Source organism: Neopsephotus bourkii, unplaced genomic scaffold, assembly GCF_033783945.1.
Source record: "Neopsephotus bourkii isolate Nb327-2 ecotype Australia unplaced genomic scaffold, CSIRO-AGI_Nbou_v1 NB_1526, whole genome shotgun sequence".
Lineage (NCBI taxonomy): Eukaryota > Metazoa > Chordata > Aves > Psittaciformes > Psittacidae > Neopsephotus > Neopsephotus bourkii.
The window spans coordinates 2982240-2997717 of NW_026902002.1; the positions used below are offsets into that span (position 1 = coordinate 2982240).

Here is a 15478-nt window from a genome sequence, read left to right on the forward strand (position 1 = left end):
CTGTTTTCTGCTCCTTAAGATCTCTCAGATACGGTAATGCCGCCCACTTTCGGTGTGCCTGAAGTGATGTTTAATCCTCTGTGCACTTCATGTAGCACTATTGAATTTCACTTATCGTCATTATTGATGAGTGACACAGAGGTTAAATGATTCGCATCAAGACATTTAGCTCAAAAAAAAAAATAATTAATACATCACTTTTCAGTCAGTTGAGACACTTTGCTCAGATGCCAGTCAGATGGGTAAGTGTAACAGGCAGGTACCTTCTCAGAGGGCTGCTATGCCAGCTAGGAAGTGCGGCCAATAAAGCCACCTGGAGATTACCAGGCTCTTGCTACGATAACTGTGCAGCCAGGGAGAAGCATGTTAGTTTCCAGCAACTTGGCTGAGGCGCAGAGGCTGGGAGTGCCTTTGCTCCAATGTCTGCAGCCAAGGGCAGGATGCTGGCGTTGCCAAAGGGTGGGGCAGCCCACCTACAGACTGCCGGCCTGGGGCTGCTTTGCCTTTCCAGGCCTGTTGCAGATCAGCCCCAGCAGTGCACCTCAGTCGCTGTTGCTGCCATGGCTGTTTCCATCTGAGCAGGTGACTGAAGCCCTTCACGCGCTGTACGACTGCTGTGCCACCGGTCACACTGCCTTTTCAGGTGATGGCTGCTTGAGCGACTGGTCAGTTGAGCACTGAGCAAAGAGGTAAGATAAAAATGGTGCTGTTTTTTTCCCCAAAAATCCTTTATGTGAAGCTCTTACACAGCTAAACTCTTCAAAAATCGATCTCTCATAGTCACATAAACACCACTACTTTGTTTTGTTTTCATCAGGGCCAGTAACCCCTCACAGTCCCTGAAATTTTGCAGATGGGAGATGCACTGGGAGACACAAAGCCATGAAGAGTATCAGCCCTGCTTTGTCCAGAGTTTTGCTTCCTTCCCTGCTGCTCTCCTCATTCCATCTGACCTATTTTAACCACTACCACTGCACTGTCATACGAACCTTGGTACTTTGGCCAACATCCAACTGTGAAATAAGTGCTCTTCTTTACCTGATTCCCTCTGCAGGTGTCAGGAAAGCTGTTCCTCATGCTCCAGCATCAGAAAGTGTAACTGTCTGTCAAACCCTGGCAGAGAGGATGTTCGTATGCGCAGAGCACTCTCGGGTCTTTCCCAAAGAGGAACAGTAAAGTCATAGCGACAGGGGAGAGAAAGGGTATTTGTGAAGGTTGTCTTTATCTGTAGGCTTTCTGTAGAGTGAACGGAGAGACAAAGGAAAGGGAGAGACTCCTTTAGAAGACATTAGGAGCATCAGACCAAGCTTCTGCTTTAAAGTCCTTCCTTAAACAACCTTTCTTTATGGAAACTAGCCTGAGCTGTACTTTGTAAGAGTTAAGACTAGCCAGAGCAACCTAGACCAAATATTTATGAAACCCTGTGCCTTGTTTCCTGGTGCAGGAGCTGCCTTTTGGGGGGTATTGCCATGCCTGCTGCTCCTTTCTGATACAGCCCTATAAAAGATGGTAAAGATGTGATGGCAAAATAGCCTCCAACGGACAGACATAGCAGCCAGATTTTGCTTTTCAGTAAGCCATTGATACTTAGAGAGACATCTCCAGCAAGTGCATTGTAGTTGAGCACAGCAGCTCTTTCAAAGTTGACAGCTGGAAGGCCACCATGCCCCCTGCATATGTGCCCAACCTGCCATAGCAGGGAAAATGGAAATCAAGAGAAGAAGAGACCTTTGTAATGAACCAGTGATGCTAGTGCAATTGGAGGAAGTTACAGTAGTCACAAGCCTTCAGCATGTGGGAAAGCATCACTTTTTTCTTTTTTTTAATTTTATTTTTACAGCAAACATATTTAATATAGCCATTTTAAGTTTTACATGAACCATAAATCAAGGAGAAATAAGTATATTGGCCACAACATAGGTTGTTTTGTAGCTTCTAAATTTCTTAAGTGTTAGGTCATTTTACTTACAAGCTAAATAGCTGTCTGCGAGAGGCCTTGGTTGGTCATAAATTGTCCCTCCAATAATATAAACCACACCATTTATTTACAACATGTATGCTCTTCCAAGTAGATCCAACAGCTCGTAAAGAACAAGAGCGCCTATGTCATCCCTACTGAGACCACTGCAATAAAAAACCATTGGAATGACTCTGTGCAATCAGATCCAGCAACAGTAGCTTTTATGGGCTTTCTCCCCTCCAGGAAAACCTGGGATGCTAGTGCAATATTAAAGAGCTGTGATGGTTTTACCCATAGTGGGATCTTAATCCTCCTATGTTCCCACTGGGTTTGGGAGTGGAGTGAGGTTAACACTCACTGAAGAGGGTCAGAATCAGCGTTGTTAGGATGGTTTGCTTTCATAAGGGATATGATTGATTAAAAAGAAGGTTAATTGAATCTTATGCAGCTGCCACAGTAGTATAAACTCCAATCTCTGGCTTATAAACAACATTTGCTGCAGAAGGGTTATTACCTGCTAACAATTGGAGCAATGAGCCTTTTGACCCCTGTGTATTCCAGGATGGCAAAGCAGTAAAAACGGACGTGCTGGTACCTGACCTTGGGTAGGCTCTTAGGAAATCTTAGCTCAGTTTAAGTAATAAATATGTTCATACACTGGCAGAGGTGTGCCCCGATCAAACTCTGAAGTGAAATACCCCCTAAAAGCAGCATTTGATTTAGATTAGAAACACACTTTTAAGCGTTTAAAGTAGAAGAGCAGTAGGAGCTGATCCGAGTCCCCAAAGCCTTTTGTCGACAGAAAAGCTCTGAACAATTTCCTTTTAATAATATTACTGCCTTTTTTTAATGTGATTTCTGTAGTTTTTGGACAGTACAGAGGGGTGTGATATTTATCCCATGGATTTGCAGACTAGCAGGATCATTAACACATTAATCAACATTTTGTTCACTGGCTCAACCTCAGACAGTGCTGAGGGTGATTAGCTTGATGCAAGAGATTCACAGCAGCATGGGATTCATCTCACCCTACTGGGGAAGGTATCTAAACTGGCTACACGGTGTCTCCGTGCAATGTCTTGCAGAGGAAAAGTCACCCCATCCTACATGTCTAAACAGGAAAGGTTAATTCTATCTTAGGATATGCCAATCTTTTGTCATGGATTATGAGAGAACCCTGATGATAGAGTAAGGATTTGTCCCAGACATACCTGATTTTACCAATCAGCTCAGCAGAGAACCTGCATGGAGGAAAATGAAGACATCCCCTTCAGTAGCTTCTGCATGAAACTGCTGGTTCCTTTACACCAGGTGTCATGGCTGATTCAATGGCCAACTGCTTTGCTCAACAGCTGATTTCATTCCAGGCTCACTGCTCTGCCCATCAGGATCACCTCTGAATAGCTTCCCCACCCTCCCTTAAAGCTGTAGCCCTATTTATACCAGCCCACTTCCATGAAACCAAGCTGAAAATCAGTCTCTTGAGACTACAAACCCTTGATCACAACCAGTGTATCTGTTGCTCACTGTATCACTGCTTCCCATCACACACATAATGGACAGATTCATTTCTCCTTCCTCCAAAACCAATATTCAGCTTGTCGCTGTCGTGGCCTATCACAGCTCTGCTGATCTGTCCTGTTTTGGTCTCTTTTTGGGCACTGATGAAGACAGTCAACAAGCCATTTTACCATGAATCTTCTGGTTGTCAGATGTCTCCAGCCCTTGCTTTAAGCCCTTCTCCTGTGCTGTTTCTGCTGCAGCGTCATCCTCAGCGTCACTGCCTGTTTTTCTGCACCTCTATCGCACTGTTGACTGGAAGCTCAAGGCAAGACCATGGCACGTCCATGCCTCCTCACCAGCTGCTCCTAAGCATCACCAGAGTTCACTGACTGTGTTGGTGTGGTGACAGACCAAGACCAACCACCATTACCAACAAAAAGCAGTAACAACAGACACAAGGAATTACGAAAAAAATTACTTTTTAATGTACAAAAGGTTTATATACAGGTTCAGCATGTTACCTCCATTCTTATGATGTAGAAAACAGCTAAAAATGTTCTTAAGATATAAATTTGACAGAACAATTCACCTACAGTACTTTTAGCAATGATGTCTTCTATACATAATATATACAGTGCTGGAATGGTTATTTTAATACTTTTTCAGTAAATGAAGGACCACCACTGAAAAGTCTGAGAAATCTCAAGTCATTGGAGATTTGGTTTTGCTTTTGTATTTGATCTTTTGCTAATGAGATATCCATGAAGAGGGACTCAGTAGCCATCACTGCCCTATCCAGCTGCTCAAAAAAATCAGATTAGCAGTTGAAGGACACACAAAAGCCTGATCCATCTCAGCACAAGGGATGCCCAGTTGTACTCCAAGCATCCAGGACAACATACAATGTCCTAAAATATGTACTGCCCTCTTTCATAAATGCAAAGGCAAGGGCAAGGTCAGTAACTACAGGAGGATATATACAGCAGACTATAAAACAATCCCTTTAGACACAACTTTCATGGGAGACACAAACAGCCGGGCACCTTGCTTTGCTTTCCTGTCCTCATGCACCCTGGACATCAGCAAGAGTCATGGTGGCCTTGAGGGGTGAAGGGTGGGGGTGAGAGTGTCCTGTGTGCACCCTCTGCATTTGGGATGAGAACGGGTAAGATTGCAGGATGCAGAGTTGCACCTCCCTGAAACAGCTGTACCCAGGGCTGCCGCACAGCAGCTCTGCCCCAGCCCACCACTGCCAAGCATGGTTGTTTTGTACTGGTATCACAAGGGTTGCCTGGAGGTAACACATGGCATTTTCCTGCCAGCCCCTGGTGATGCTTTGAAGAGTGAGCCTGACATCACTTTGTGCAAAAGGAAAACAGCAATACCAGAAAGCACCTCTATAGAGCTGTCCCTGTCCTGGGCAGGGGACAGAGGCAGATGCAGGTAAGACCACCACATACATATGGGGGGGAGAAGGGGATACAGGAAGGGGAAAGCGAAGCTTTTCTAGTCAAACTGTGAGAACCTGGGGAGGGATGTCACACTTTTCCCTGCCCTTCAACATATGGGATACAAAGCACTGGATGCTATCAAAGCAGGATGAGAAGAGGGGTCTTTGTCCAATGCAGTCGGAAGTTAAGCAAAGCCTCCTTTCCAAGCACATGCACCCCACCACTTACACCCTTTTGCCTAATGACAGTAAAAATAAATAATGCAACTAAGACTTAATTCAGTGCCAGATAGGACAGGTCTGGAAACAGCTGGTCATTATTACAAGTAGTTATATTTTGGTGGAGGATTTGGCTTTGGGAGGTCCTACTCCTCCCATCTCTTCCCCAAGGACATTTCCAGGAGATTCTCACTGGCAAAACTACTATTTTGACTCAAATACCTGTTTTGCGATTATCCAGATGCTTGCTTACACTGTAGACTGCAGGTGCAGTGCTGAATGGAACCAGGCAGAGTACAAAGAGTATATATATATATACTGTAGCACAAAGCACTAGCCAAACTAACGTCCTGGGCTTTCCATGGTATATTTTTTGGATACAGCAGCTCTTTTGATGCTGACCAAAGCTGTGGGACATGTTAATGTAGCACTGGGTGCATGCCAAACGGTGTCCTTGTAGGGCAGCATGTATTAGCTCATGCCTGGCCTTGCAACGTGCCTGTTGCGTGCATGGAGCCCAGGCAGAGCCCTGCATGGAGCATATTACACAGACAAAACCTGGACAGATAAACCAGCTCCCACAATGCTGCCACAGCACTGACTGAGCTGAAACGATCATAAAATTCTCTCCATCATCATCACTTTTGTATGCAAGCACCTCACCATGGAAAACCCAACAGAAAGCGAAGCCGTTGCAAAGCTGCACAGCGATATGGTAATGCATGCTTCAGAGATCTGACATTACAGATGCACGCAGGGCCCCCGCAGAAAGTCACTGTGCTCAGAAGGCGCAAAGTTATGCGTGTGTGTCAGTCTGCATGCTGGAGCCTTCTTGCCACAGGGGGATTATTTCCCAGTGATTGCTGTTCCCAGGCCTCTGCTCCACTCTGCACATGAGATAAACCACGTTGTAAACACATCTGATCAAAGTGTGCATTCACCTTTTATGTGTCTCATCAATGTGTCTTTCCAATGTTTTCTCAGAAACACCACTATGTTTTTATAAATGTACATTTTATATACGCTTCTGGCAATACCCTATGTTTGATTTTTAAAGGAAGAGAGGCCTTGGCTACTTAGCAAGAAAGCATGGTAAGGCACTTTGCTGAGAAGCTGTTTGGAATCAATGCTCTTTGCAAGGTACAAAGGTATTTACGGTATAAAACAATACTGCTGGCAGAGGGCTTGCTTGGAGACGTAACTAAACCCTACTCTCATCAGAGCAGAATATATAATATGGCTTTTATTCTGATCAAAACCACATCCTCCCATTTCTTTCTGGGGAGGGTTGAAATGTGAGTTTTTGCAAACATAACTAAAGGAAAATGGTGGGGAGTGCTATTTACAGGGCTGCTGGGGAGGGAGGGTTTCATCTCTAACCACGCTCATGCTGTCTCCTAGCTTGGTGGTGATACCGTTCAGTGCTCTGGGAAACCAAGCCAGAAAATAATACTAGAGGTGCACCCATGTGGTGCTGAACTGCCTGGATATAGTTTACATAATTCTGTACAGAGACTTTAAAGAAGAATTATTTTGAATCCATTTAATGTATTTAATACTTATAAAAAAACCCCTATGCTATTGAAACAGATTATTTTTGAAAAGCACATTCATAAAACTGCTTCATGCAGAGCCCCTTAGATAGCGCTAAGGCTTTGTGCTTTACTGTTATGACATCATGTTTAGAAATTTACTCTCTTCTGCCAGCGTGGTTAGCATGGAGCTCATATCACCTATTGCCATATTGCTTATTCCTGTGGGTATGGTGGGCAGTGTCAGAGAGTTTCGTGGAGTCGTCAGGCGAGAGGAGTTCTGGGAGAGGTTCTGCAGGATGCTGGGGCTCAGGGTTCCAGACATCAGGCTCGAATGATCCCCATCGTCCATGATGGCATCAAAATCTATCTGGGGTGGCTCAAGACCTTGCGAGTCCACCGTACTGGACACCTGGTTTGCACCCGGGGAAGGCAGAGTGGCCGGCTTGCTGTTCAGTGGGCACTGCTGCTGTCTGACCCGGCAGTCCGTGTGATTATCGAAGCTGCTGTTCTGTTCGTACATGTGGATTTGACCGTAATAGTACATCAAGTTGTTTTCCCTTGTGCCGTCCGTGCACTGCTGGGCTGGTGCTGGCAACATGTCACTGGTTCTTTTATGCACGGCCTCTGCTGCCTCCTGGGCTGGGCTGATATTGTTTGTAGGGTGGGGAGTTCTCATGTAGCCCAGCTGCTGCACGGTGCGGAGGCCTCGGGATCTGTTGGCTGGGCTGGGCTCTGGCGGAGGATGAGGCTGGACCATGCCGGGTGCATATGTCTGCGCCACTGAGCCCATCATGCTCTGCTGAGGCTCAAAGCTGGGCTGGCTGGAAGTCATGACGGGCTGATGAAAGGCCTCCTGAGCCATGGGGAAGTTCAGGTGGGTTGCCTGAGCTGAGTAGTTCTGCTGACTCGGCTCGTGCATGACCTGGCCCAGCATTGTGTGCTCGCTGTTGCTGCCAACCATTAAAGAAGGGTCAGTTGCCATATCCATTTGCTGAGGGTGAAGGTGGGGTCCAGACTTTGCTGCCATGCTACTACAAGAAGGAGTGATCTGATTTGGGTTGCCACTAATTGCACTGGGGCTCAGCATCTGATGAGGTTGGTTATACCCAGTGTGCAAGCCCAGATCAGGATTCATACCAGTGCCTAGGCTCATTGGCTGCTGCCGCAGCTGCATACAGTTTAGCCTTTGGCCATCCATGCTCACATTTCTTTGCATAAAGCTCTGCTGTGTTATGTTCATATTGTTCTCCGGCAGCTGCATCTGCTGCTGGTTGTAGTTCTGGTACTGACCAAAGTTCTGCTTCTGCTGGACCACTGCTAAGTTCCCTTGTGAAAACTGTTGCTTTGACTGATTAGACATCATATCAACTGTACCTGAGCTGACTTCATTCCACTGGACCGGCATGTTATTTTTATTCATGTCTGAGGAAGCGTCAAAGCTCATGGGACACTCTGCCATCATGGGTCCCAAGTGGCTCATGCTCGCCTCAGCCACAGCCATCCTGCGCTGGCCGGGCAAGGCCGAAGGCTGCAGCTTCCCACTTCCCTGGAAGCTCTGCATCTCATTGCTATACCCCATGGAAGTGCTCTCAACTGCAGTCCCATTGCTCTGGGATTTGATGTACTGCACCACGTCATCTGGCAGCATAATGTCATCATCTCCGATGGGCGCCTCCGTCTCCCCAGACATGGCCTCCATGGCAATGTTTTCGCTGATGCTCAGCGGCCGCGGTGAGTAGGAGTGCCGGGGCAGGCTCCCATCTGAGCGCCCGTAGCTCTGGAGGCCAAAATTCCTCCTGTCCACGGGGTGTGGAGGATGGAAGGGGTTCATGCTGCTGGTGCTGTTGAAGCGGTGAACTCGTGGGAGGGACTGGGGGTCTCCAGCAGGTCTCCTCACCGGGTCACTTGCCCGCCTCGTGCAGTTGCCCGGCACCTCATGGGGAAATGCGGCAGCTGATGGGTAGCCATAGGTGTTACCATCGCTGCAACGTCTGGGTCCTGGGGGGAGGCGGACAGAGGGCAAGGTGGGGTCTGGTCCATCCATTAGCGAGATCCTGTTCTTCAGGGTCATCCTCTCCATGTTTGGCAGGGGAGTTGGGGGAGGGCCCCCTGTGGCAGCAGCATACTTGGCTTTCAGCCTGTAGTGCTGAGCTGGTGTGAGGTTCAGCAGACCCGGCATGCCGCTGCACTGGCTTGCCTCACTCGACCGACGGGAGGCGTCCGTCGAAATCGGGTCATAGGAGTCAGCAGAGCTTGTGTTATTGGGACGGTGCCCAAGCTGCGAAGCCTCGCTGGAACGGCGGCTGGAGAAGTAGGGGGAGATCCCTGATGATCTGCGGCTGACGGTGTAGGCAGAGCTGATGGTGCTTGTTGTGCTATCACGGCGCTCGTTGAGTTGGTTCAGCATTGTAACCTCATTGACAGAGAGCTCCATTATTCTGGGATTAGGCAGTGTAGCAGAACCACCACTATTTTCTAGAATGGAGCCTGAGAGAAAGGGTACAGGGAAGAAAAGGTTCAGTTAGCTGAGAAATTTCACTTGGTAGTGTTCTTAGTGCCAAATACAGACACACAAAGCCAACCCCAAATATTTTATTAGAACGATAGTGAGTTTCATTTGCCGACAGCGAATTCAAAGCCTCTTCTCCAGCATTGTGTCCATGCACAAAGAGCAAGAAGGCTGAGGGAGAAGACAAGAAGTCCCTGCTGCAGAGCCTTTGCAATGTGTACCCCATTGATACTCAGCTACTGAGGAAGTGCCTCCACATGGGCTTCTCATAGAAGGAAAATGTAGGCCTGGTGTGAACAGAGCCAGAGGGACAGCACATAGCTACAACCACAGCTGCTCACATGCACGGATGCACAGCAGTCAGGGATAGGAGGCCGGGAGCCCAAAAGTTGACATTCAAAGGCTCTTCCCAGAGTACACCAAGAAGCTCCAATATACTAAGCCCCGAGGTTTAGTATAACTCAGGCCCTATGCCTTGGGACTTCTTGGCAAAGCTAGAGGAGCACTGCAGGGTTCATAAAAAAGCCTTTATCAGGAATTCCCAACCAGGGGGAAACTACCATATGAAGCTGTAGGCAACAGCCAGGAGCTCTCAAAGTGACAAAAGGCCTGTCAGAGCAAGATCAGGGATGGAGGGCTTGTCTGGATTGCTGCTGTGCTCCAGCAGTCTCCTAGGAGGCACACTGGCCCTGGGGGAACTGTTACTGCTGAACAAACCCAAGCAGTCTTGAGCCTACCACTAGGACAGTGAGGACAGCTGTGGCTGGGTCCTGGGCAGGCCCAGAAACAAGGACACCAACACCTCTGACTCCCTTCATAGCTCCATAGCACTCAGCATCTGGGCTTCTGTTGCACATCACCAGATGGCTGTGCTTACACCCAAGCTCTGCATTTTACCTGACATCTCTATCCAGCAAGGGCTGACTCAGAGGCAATAAGAAATGATCCTCCTCCAGGGCAGACTCTCCGGTATGAAACCTGAGTCAGACTCCTACAGCAGATGGCCCACACCCAGGGCTTACCATTTCCTGAGATGGGAGGCAGCTTGGTGTTTCTGGCTTGTGGAGCTGGGCTCACCCATGAGCAGGAATCCTTAACTGTCTTGAGTTTCTCTTTCTTCAGCTGTTCAAGTCGTTGCATCGTCGTCATGTGTTTCCTTAGGTGCAGGCTGACTGTTGAATTACCAGATGAGACTGTTGAGTCCACAACAGGAGCATTGTCATCCAACGCTGTCAGATCTCCCAGACTTCCCCCACTGTGCATGTTCATTTCTACTCCACTGTCATTGTTGTTGGTGCTGCCAAGGGGTGACGGTTCACTGCTGCACGACGACTGGCCACCAGGACTGGACTGACACATCTTGGGGAAGGAAAAGAGGAAGTTGGGCAGGTAGAAACATTGATGGAAAGAAACCAAGAGCCCAACATCCCCAGCAGGCTCCACATGCTGTGCCCTATCACAGGCTCTCCCCTGTCGTTACCCTTCCCTGCTGCAGAATCTCAGCTCTAGCAGAGGGCAGGGGCAACTTCCCTCGGGTTGGGGGGAAGGGTAGAACCCCACAGCTAGAAAAACTATGGTATATTCAACTGGAGGATGGAGAGAATCCAAATGCTGCTCCTCCAAAAGATTAAGGACAGATGCTTCTTGAAGAAAATCATCACGATACCTGGTTGTGCAAGGTATATTGCGGCAAGCAGCAGCTTATCTAAAATAAGATCAAGGCCTAAGTATTTCAGACACAACGTATTTCTGTCTTTAAAATACCCTAACATATAATTAGGTTAGCTGACAAACTTCCCAGTCACATAAAAACCTGGTTCACTGTTTGCAAACTCCCACTTGCAGATAAGGCAGATAAGCACCATAAATATTTATTTCATTTACATTAGGAATTGCATATCACATTGAATAGTTTATTTGCAGCAGACACTAAATGGTCTGAACTTGCTGCTACCAGACAGGATGCCTTGGCTGCTCTGCTCCAGGCCCATGCTCCAGCAAAAAATGGGAGTGCCAAAAGGCAACGTACTTTGCCCCAAGCCAAAGTGGGAATGCAGGGTGATGCAGTGTTTTACTTTGCTCTGTAGCAGCCCCTATGGGCAGGGCTGACTGGCTCTGATGGCCTCATTGCCCTTAAATCTGGGTGAGAGAGATTGCAATCCCAGGATTTCATAGCAAGCTGTGATGCTGGAAGAAAGCTGTCAAAGGGAATCCTCAGGCACTGTGTCCTCCCCCTTTTTGCACTCAAGCAAATATCCCCTTGCCCTCCCCACTGCTCCCCATGCCTCTGCCTGCACCCCGTGGGGGTTAGCCGGAGACAGGAGGTCTGCAGGAGACCATGCTTCATACAGCTATTTTAATACAAAGGGTTTCTTTGCTCACCTTAGTACCGACTGTCCTTAGGAAGGTAGAGTTAGGAAGGGTAAGTGGGAATAAAGAACAGGTTGTTAGGACAAAGACAGCAGAAACAGAAAGGACCATGTTAGTAAAAAGAGGAAGAGGGAAGTGCAGAATACAACACAGATTGCCAACATTCCCCACCCCTTTCCTGTACCCCATTTTCCCTGCCTACCCTTTTTTGGGGCCCAGATAAAAAAACCTAGGTGAGACTTCCCACCCATCTCCATCTGTCTGGGATGAGACCCAAAGATGGGTCAAAACAATGGGCCTTGGAGTGATAAGAACCAGTGAAACATCTCACCCCTACCACCACCCTGACCTTAACCAGGAAACAGGAGTTGGACATGGAGCCTGCCAGGTCAGATGTTGCCTGTTAGATGTGCACAAGTAAAGTACACAGCTCTGGATAGGGAGAGCGGAGAGGGATATCCGACTCATGGCCCTGCTGCCAGAGAGACTGCTTGACTGCAACCCCAGGAGCACAGAGCTCTAGGAAAACAACCTCACACCTTCAGCGAAACAGGGTGGGGAGCAGTGATTGCATCCATGTTTTCATAGTTAAAAAACAGCAAAACACATGGAGGAAGAGTATTGGAGAGAGGCCATTCTGTCCAGTGGTTCTCACACTCAGTCTCTGTAACCTAATACAGAGCCTCATCACAGTAGAACTGTTCCTTCAGTCATTTAGAGACACTCTGGATGTGAAAATCCACAGTTCCTTCCTGATTGAAACATGCTGCTCATTAGTAATGTGTCCAGCAACACCTCCCTTAACATTTTTGAGAAAATCTTTGTAGCTTCAGGGCATGTTGTTTCATAAGAATAACAATCTTTTAGCCTGGATTCAAATCAACAAAAGCTTTGGAGCTCAGAGTCCTTTCAGTGCTAGTGAGAAGCCTGGGCACTATGGGAACACCCCCCTTTGCAGGTTAACTTCTTTACTGCTGTATCCAGACCACAACCTGCCCCACTCTAAGCTGGTGCAGCAGATCAGAACTTCTGAGTATGAACGTGAAGAAAAACATCAAAAGGCAAAAGTGACTTGCGTGCTGCAGTGATCCATCTCCTCCACCAGCAGTGGTGGGCTGAGGAGCAGGTTAGCTCCCTGTATGGGGTGGAAGAGACTTGAATGTGTTTGGACCCATCACTGTACACACATCATTAGCACCATCGACCACACTATTTTCTACTAAGAAGGTGCTGTAATGGCCAGGAGGCTGATAAATGGCCTTTGCTTCTGCTGGTGGTCACTCACGGGGCTGTAAAGCGTGACCACAGTTGACTGCAAGCCTGTACTCTGTGGGCCACAGCATTGCTCCCATGTTTATTCCTGGTTCACTTCCCTGCCGCATCCCACTACAGTTTTCTGTGGCAGTTGGGAGTTGTGTGCTCCTGTAGACTACAGTACTCCTGTACTTTGAGCAACCTGCTCTAGTTGACCTTGCTGGAGCAGGGAGGTTGGACTAGACAATCACAAGAAGTCCCTGACAACCCCATAGATTCTGTGCTTCTGAGTATGGAACTGAACTTGCTTTAAGATCCCAACAAAAGTAAACCAGTTACTTTTATTCCCACTGGCTACATCAGACAGCTCACAACAAAGTTGTGCCACGAAAACTGCTGTGCAGCAGCAGCCTGGAAAAAAAAACAGAGAAGGACACAAGGAGGAGGAGGAGAAAAGGGACCGCTTAAGCCAGGACTTCTGCTTCAGCTGTTGCTCAGTCAAAATTGGTGAGGTAAGTAAAGCTCACTGACCACAACACTCTTGAGTTTTACCAGCTTTAACAGCACAGGGAGGCCAAGCTCAACACTGGGCATCACATGGTCCCCATAACTACAAGGGTGAGAATTTGTGATGCTGAGTAGGAAGGCACAAAATGTACTGAACTGCGCTCTGACTTGCAGCTTCATCTCTGGACATGAACTTTAGTGTGTTGGCAGGTGAAGGGCAACTGCCCCTAGAGATAAATGGCATGCAAATGCTTCATGCCCCCATTGTGCTGGAGAAACTAGGGGCCATGTCGTTTCTGCCAAGAGCAACTGCTCTTACCACAGAATTCTCCGTCTTTATTGTTTTGACTTGTAAGCAATCCTCCGTGCTCCTTGTGGTGCTGTTGGCCTCAGGGCTCTCTGAAACCTTGCTGCTCTGCTTGGCGCTTGCCTCGTTGTCCCCATTTTCCTTGAGCGGAGGTGGCCTTGGGTGAACATCATTGCGCTGCTTCTTCGTGACGTGGGCATCAGGCCCATGCACTGTCTTGACGTGTTTCCTGAGGGAGCTAGGGTCTGTGTACCGCTTTGTGCAGCCAGGGATTTTACAGACGTAGGGTTTCTGTCAATAGAAGCAAGTCTTGGGTTATATTTAGAACAAGTCCAAATATTCCAGTGTATGGGCCAAGCAAATACAATGAGCATAGCAGCTGGCAGCAGCAAAATGTGGAGCATCTGCTCTGCAGGATTCTGTAAGACTGGGATCGCTAAGATGTGATATATGGACTGCTGCTGATGCACACAGACCTGGCCAGTCATTTTATGTTGGCTGAACACCTTGTTTCCAGTTTCTGGATGAAAAGACAGCTAAGAATTCATAAAATATTTTCCCAATATTACTTTCCCGTGTATGTGTTTGCTTGGGTGGCCACAGGAATGTTTCCTGATTATGGATGGGAGGGAGGTGATGTAGGGACTGAGCAGAACACATTCTCTCTGCTAAGGTGGGGTCTACACAGAGAAAATGTCTGAGATCTTCTGGCTGATGGAATTCCAGGGAAACCAAGCCAGACTGGATTCACCCTACCCAATCTATCATACCACTCCAGCACCTGTCATCTTGAAATCTGTTATTGTGCAAAACAAACCACAGGCATGCAATGTGTTTTTTTTTCAGACGATAGCACTCTAGTCCCAAATTCATGAATCATTGATTGCCACAGGAAAACAAGGCTGAAGCCACACTTCTGAAAACAGAAGTCAGCAAACAGATACTTTTCTTCTTTCAACTTTTTTTTATTATTATTTTTTTATTATTGAGTTTCCAATTCCAAAGTGTATTAGTGCTGCAATTGTTTGAGCTGGTGCTGCTGTGCTGGAAGCTCTGAACTCATGACAAGTTCCGCTTTCAGCCTTACAGCTACTCCAAATATTTTTCTGCCAATGCACTAGGATAGGTCCATGAAAAAAAAACGGATATTGTTTGAAGGCTACCCAAAATGACCATTCCTATTCTCTTTTTTTACCTGTTTTGCAATTTCATCCAGAAGCTTCAGTGTAAAAATACAAAGGATTATATATTCTTTGGAGAAAGCCAGCATCATCACATGAAAAACACTGGAAGTCTGGTTCTCATTCAACAGCATGCTTCCTGACTGATCTTGGCACATCCGTTGAACAAACTAAATCCTCATAACACTCCACTGATGTAAATATTTAAAAATTTTAAAGCTGGGTATACCAAAGCATAGAAGGTAAAATAGTTTGTTTATGAATCTCATGCAACCTTTTGGACAAGGCATTATAGAAATATTACTGGTGCTATTAAAACCTATTCTAAAGGACAGAAGCCCCACCACACGTGCTAAAAAACTCTACATAAAATAGTTCAAGGATTTTTTATAAAGACCCTTTAACCACAAAAGTTCTGATTTTTCAGAAACTGGTAGTTAGGGTAACACAGTCACTGCTGCTTGGACGGCAGACACTCCACCAACGTCACTGTCCTCTTCATCAGGCCATAGCTCCTGAAAGTGAACTGAGCACAGGTGCTTTTTTACTGGCGTGCCTTCATATATCCCCTGGGTTACGTAGGTTTTGACATCTAATGCAGTGTATGCCCTACTGAAGTTAACAATTTGGGTATCTCAGATGCCTTCCTCCTACTCCCATACAAATACAACATGACAGTTCTC

The 15478-nt window shown here is 47.1% G+C and overlaps 1 protein-coding gene across 2 annotated transcripts in view; it reads right to left on the bottom strand.

Moving 5' to 3' along the window:
• Positions 1-3925: 3925 nt before the first annotated feature.
• GLI2 (GLI family zinc finger 2) overlaps positions 3926-15478 on the bottom strand; it is a 197000-nt gene continuing 185447 nt past the window's right edge. For both annotated transcript variants that reach the window (XM_061370108.1, XM_061370107.1), the window contains 3 exons: positions 13627-13905; positions 10199-10535; positions 3926-9154 (listed from right to left, as the gene is read on the bottom strand). In XM_061370108.1, coding sequence (XP_061226092.1) covers positions 6801-9154; positions 10199-10535; positions 13627-13905 — 2970 coding nt within the window. In that variant the 3' untranslated portion in view covers positions 3926-6800. The remainder of the gene's footprint in view (positions 9155-10198; positions 10536-13626; positions 13906-15478) is intronic.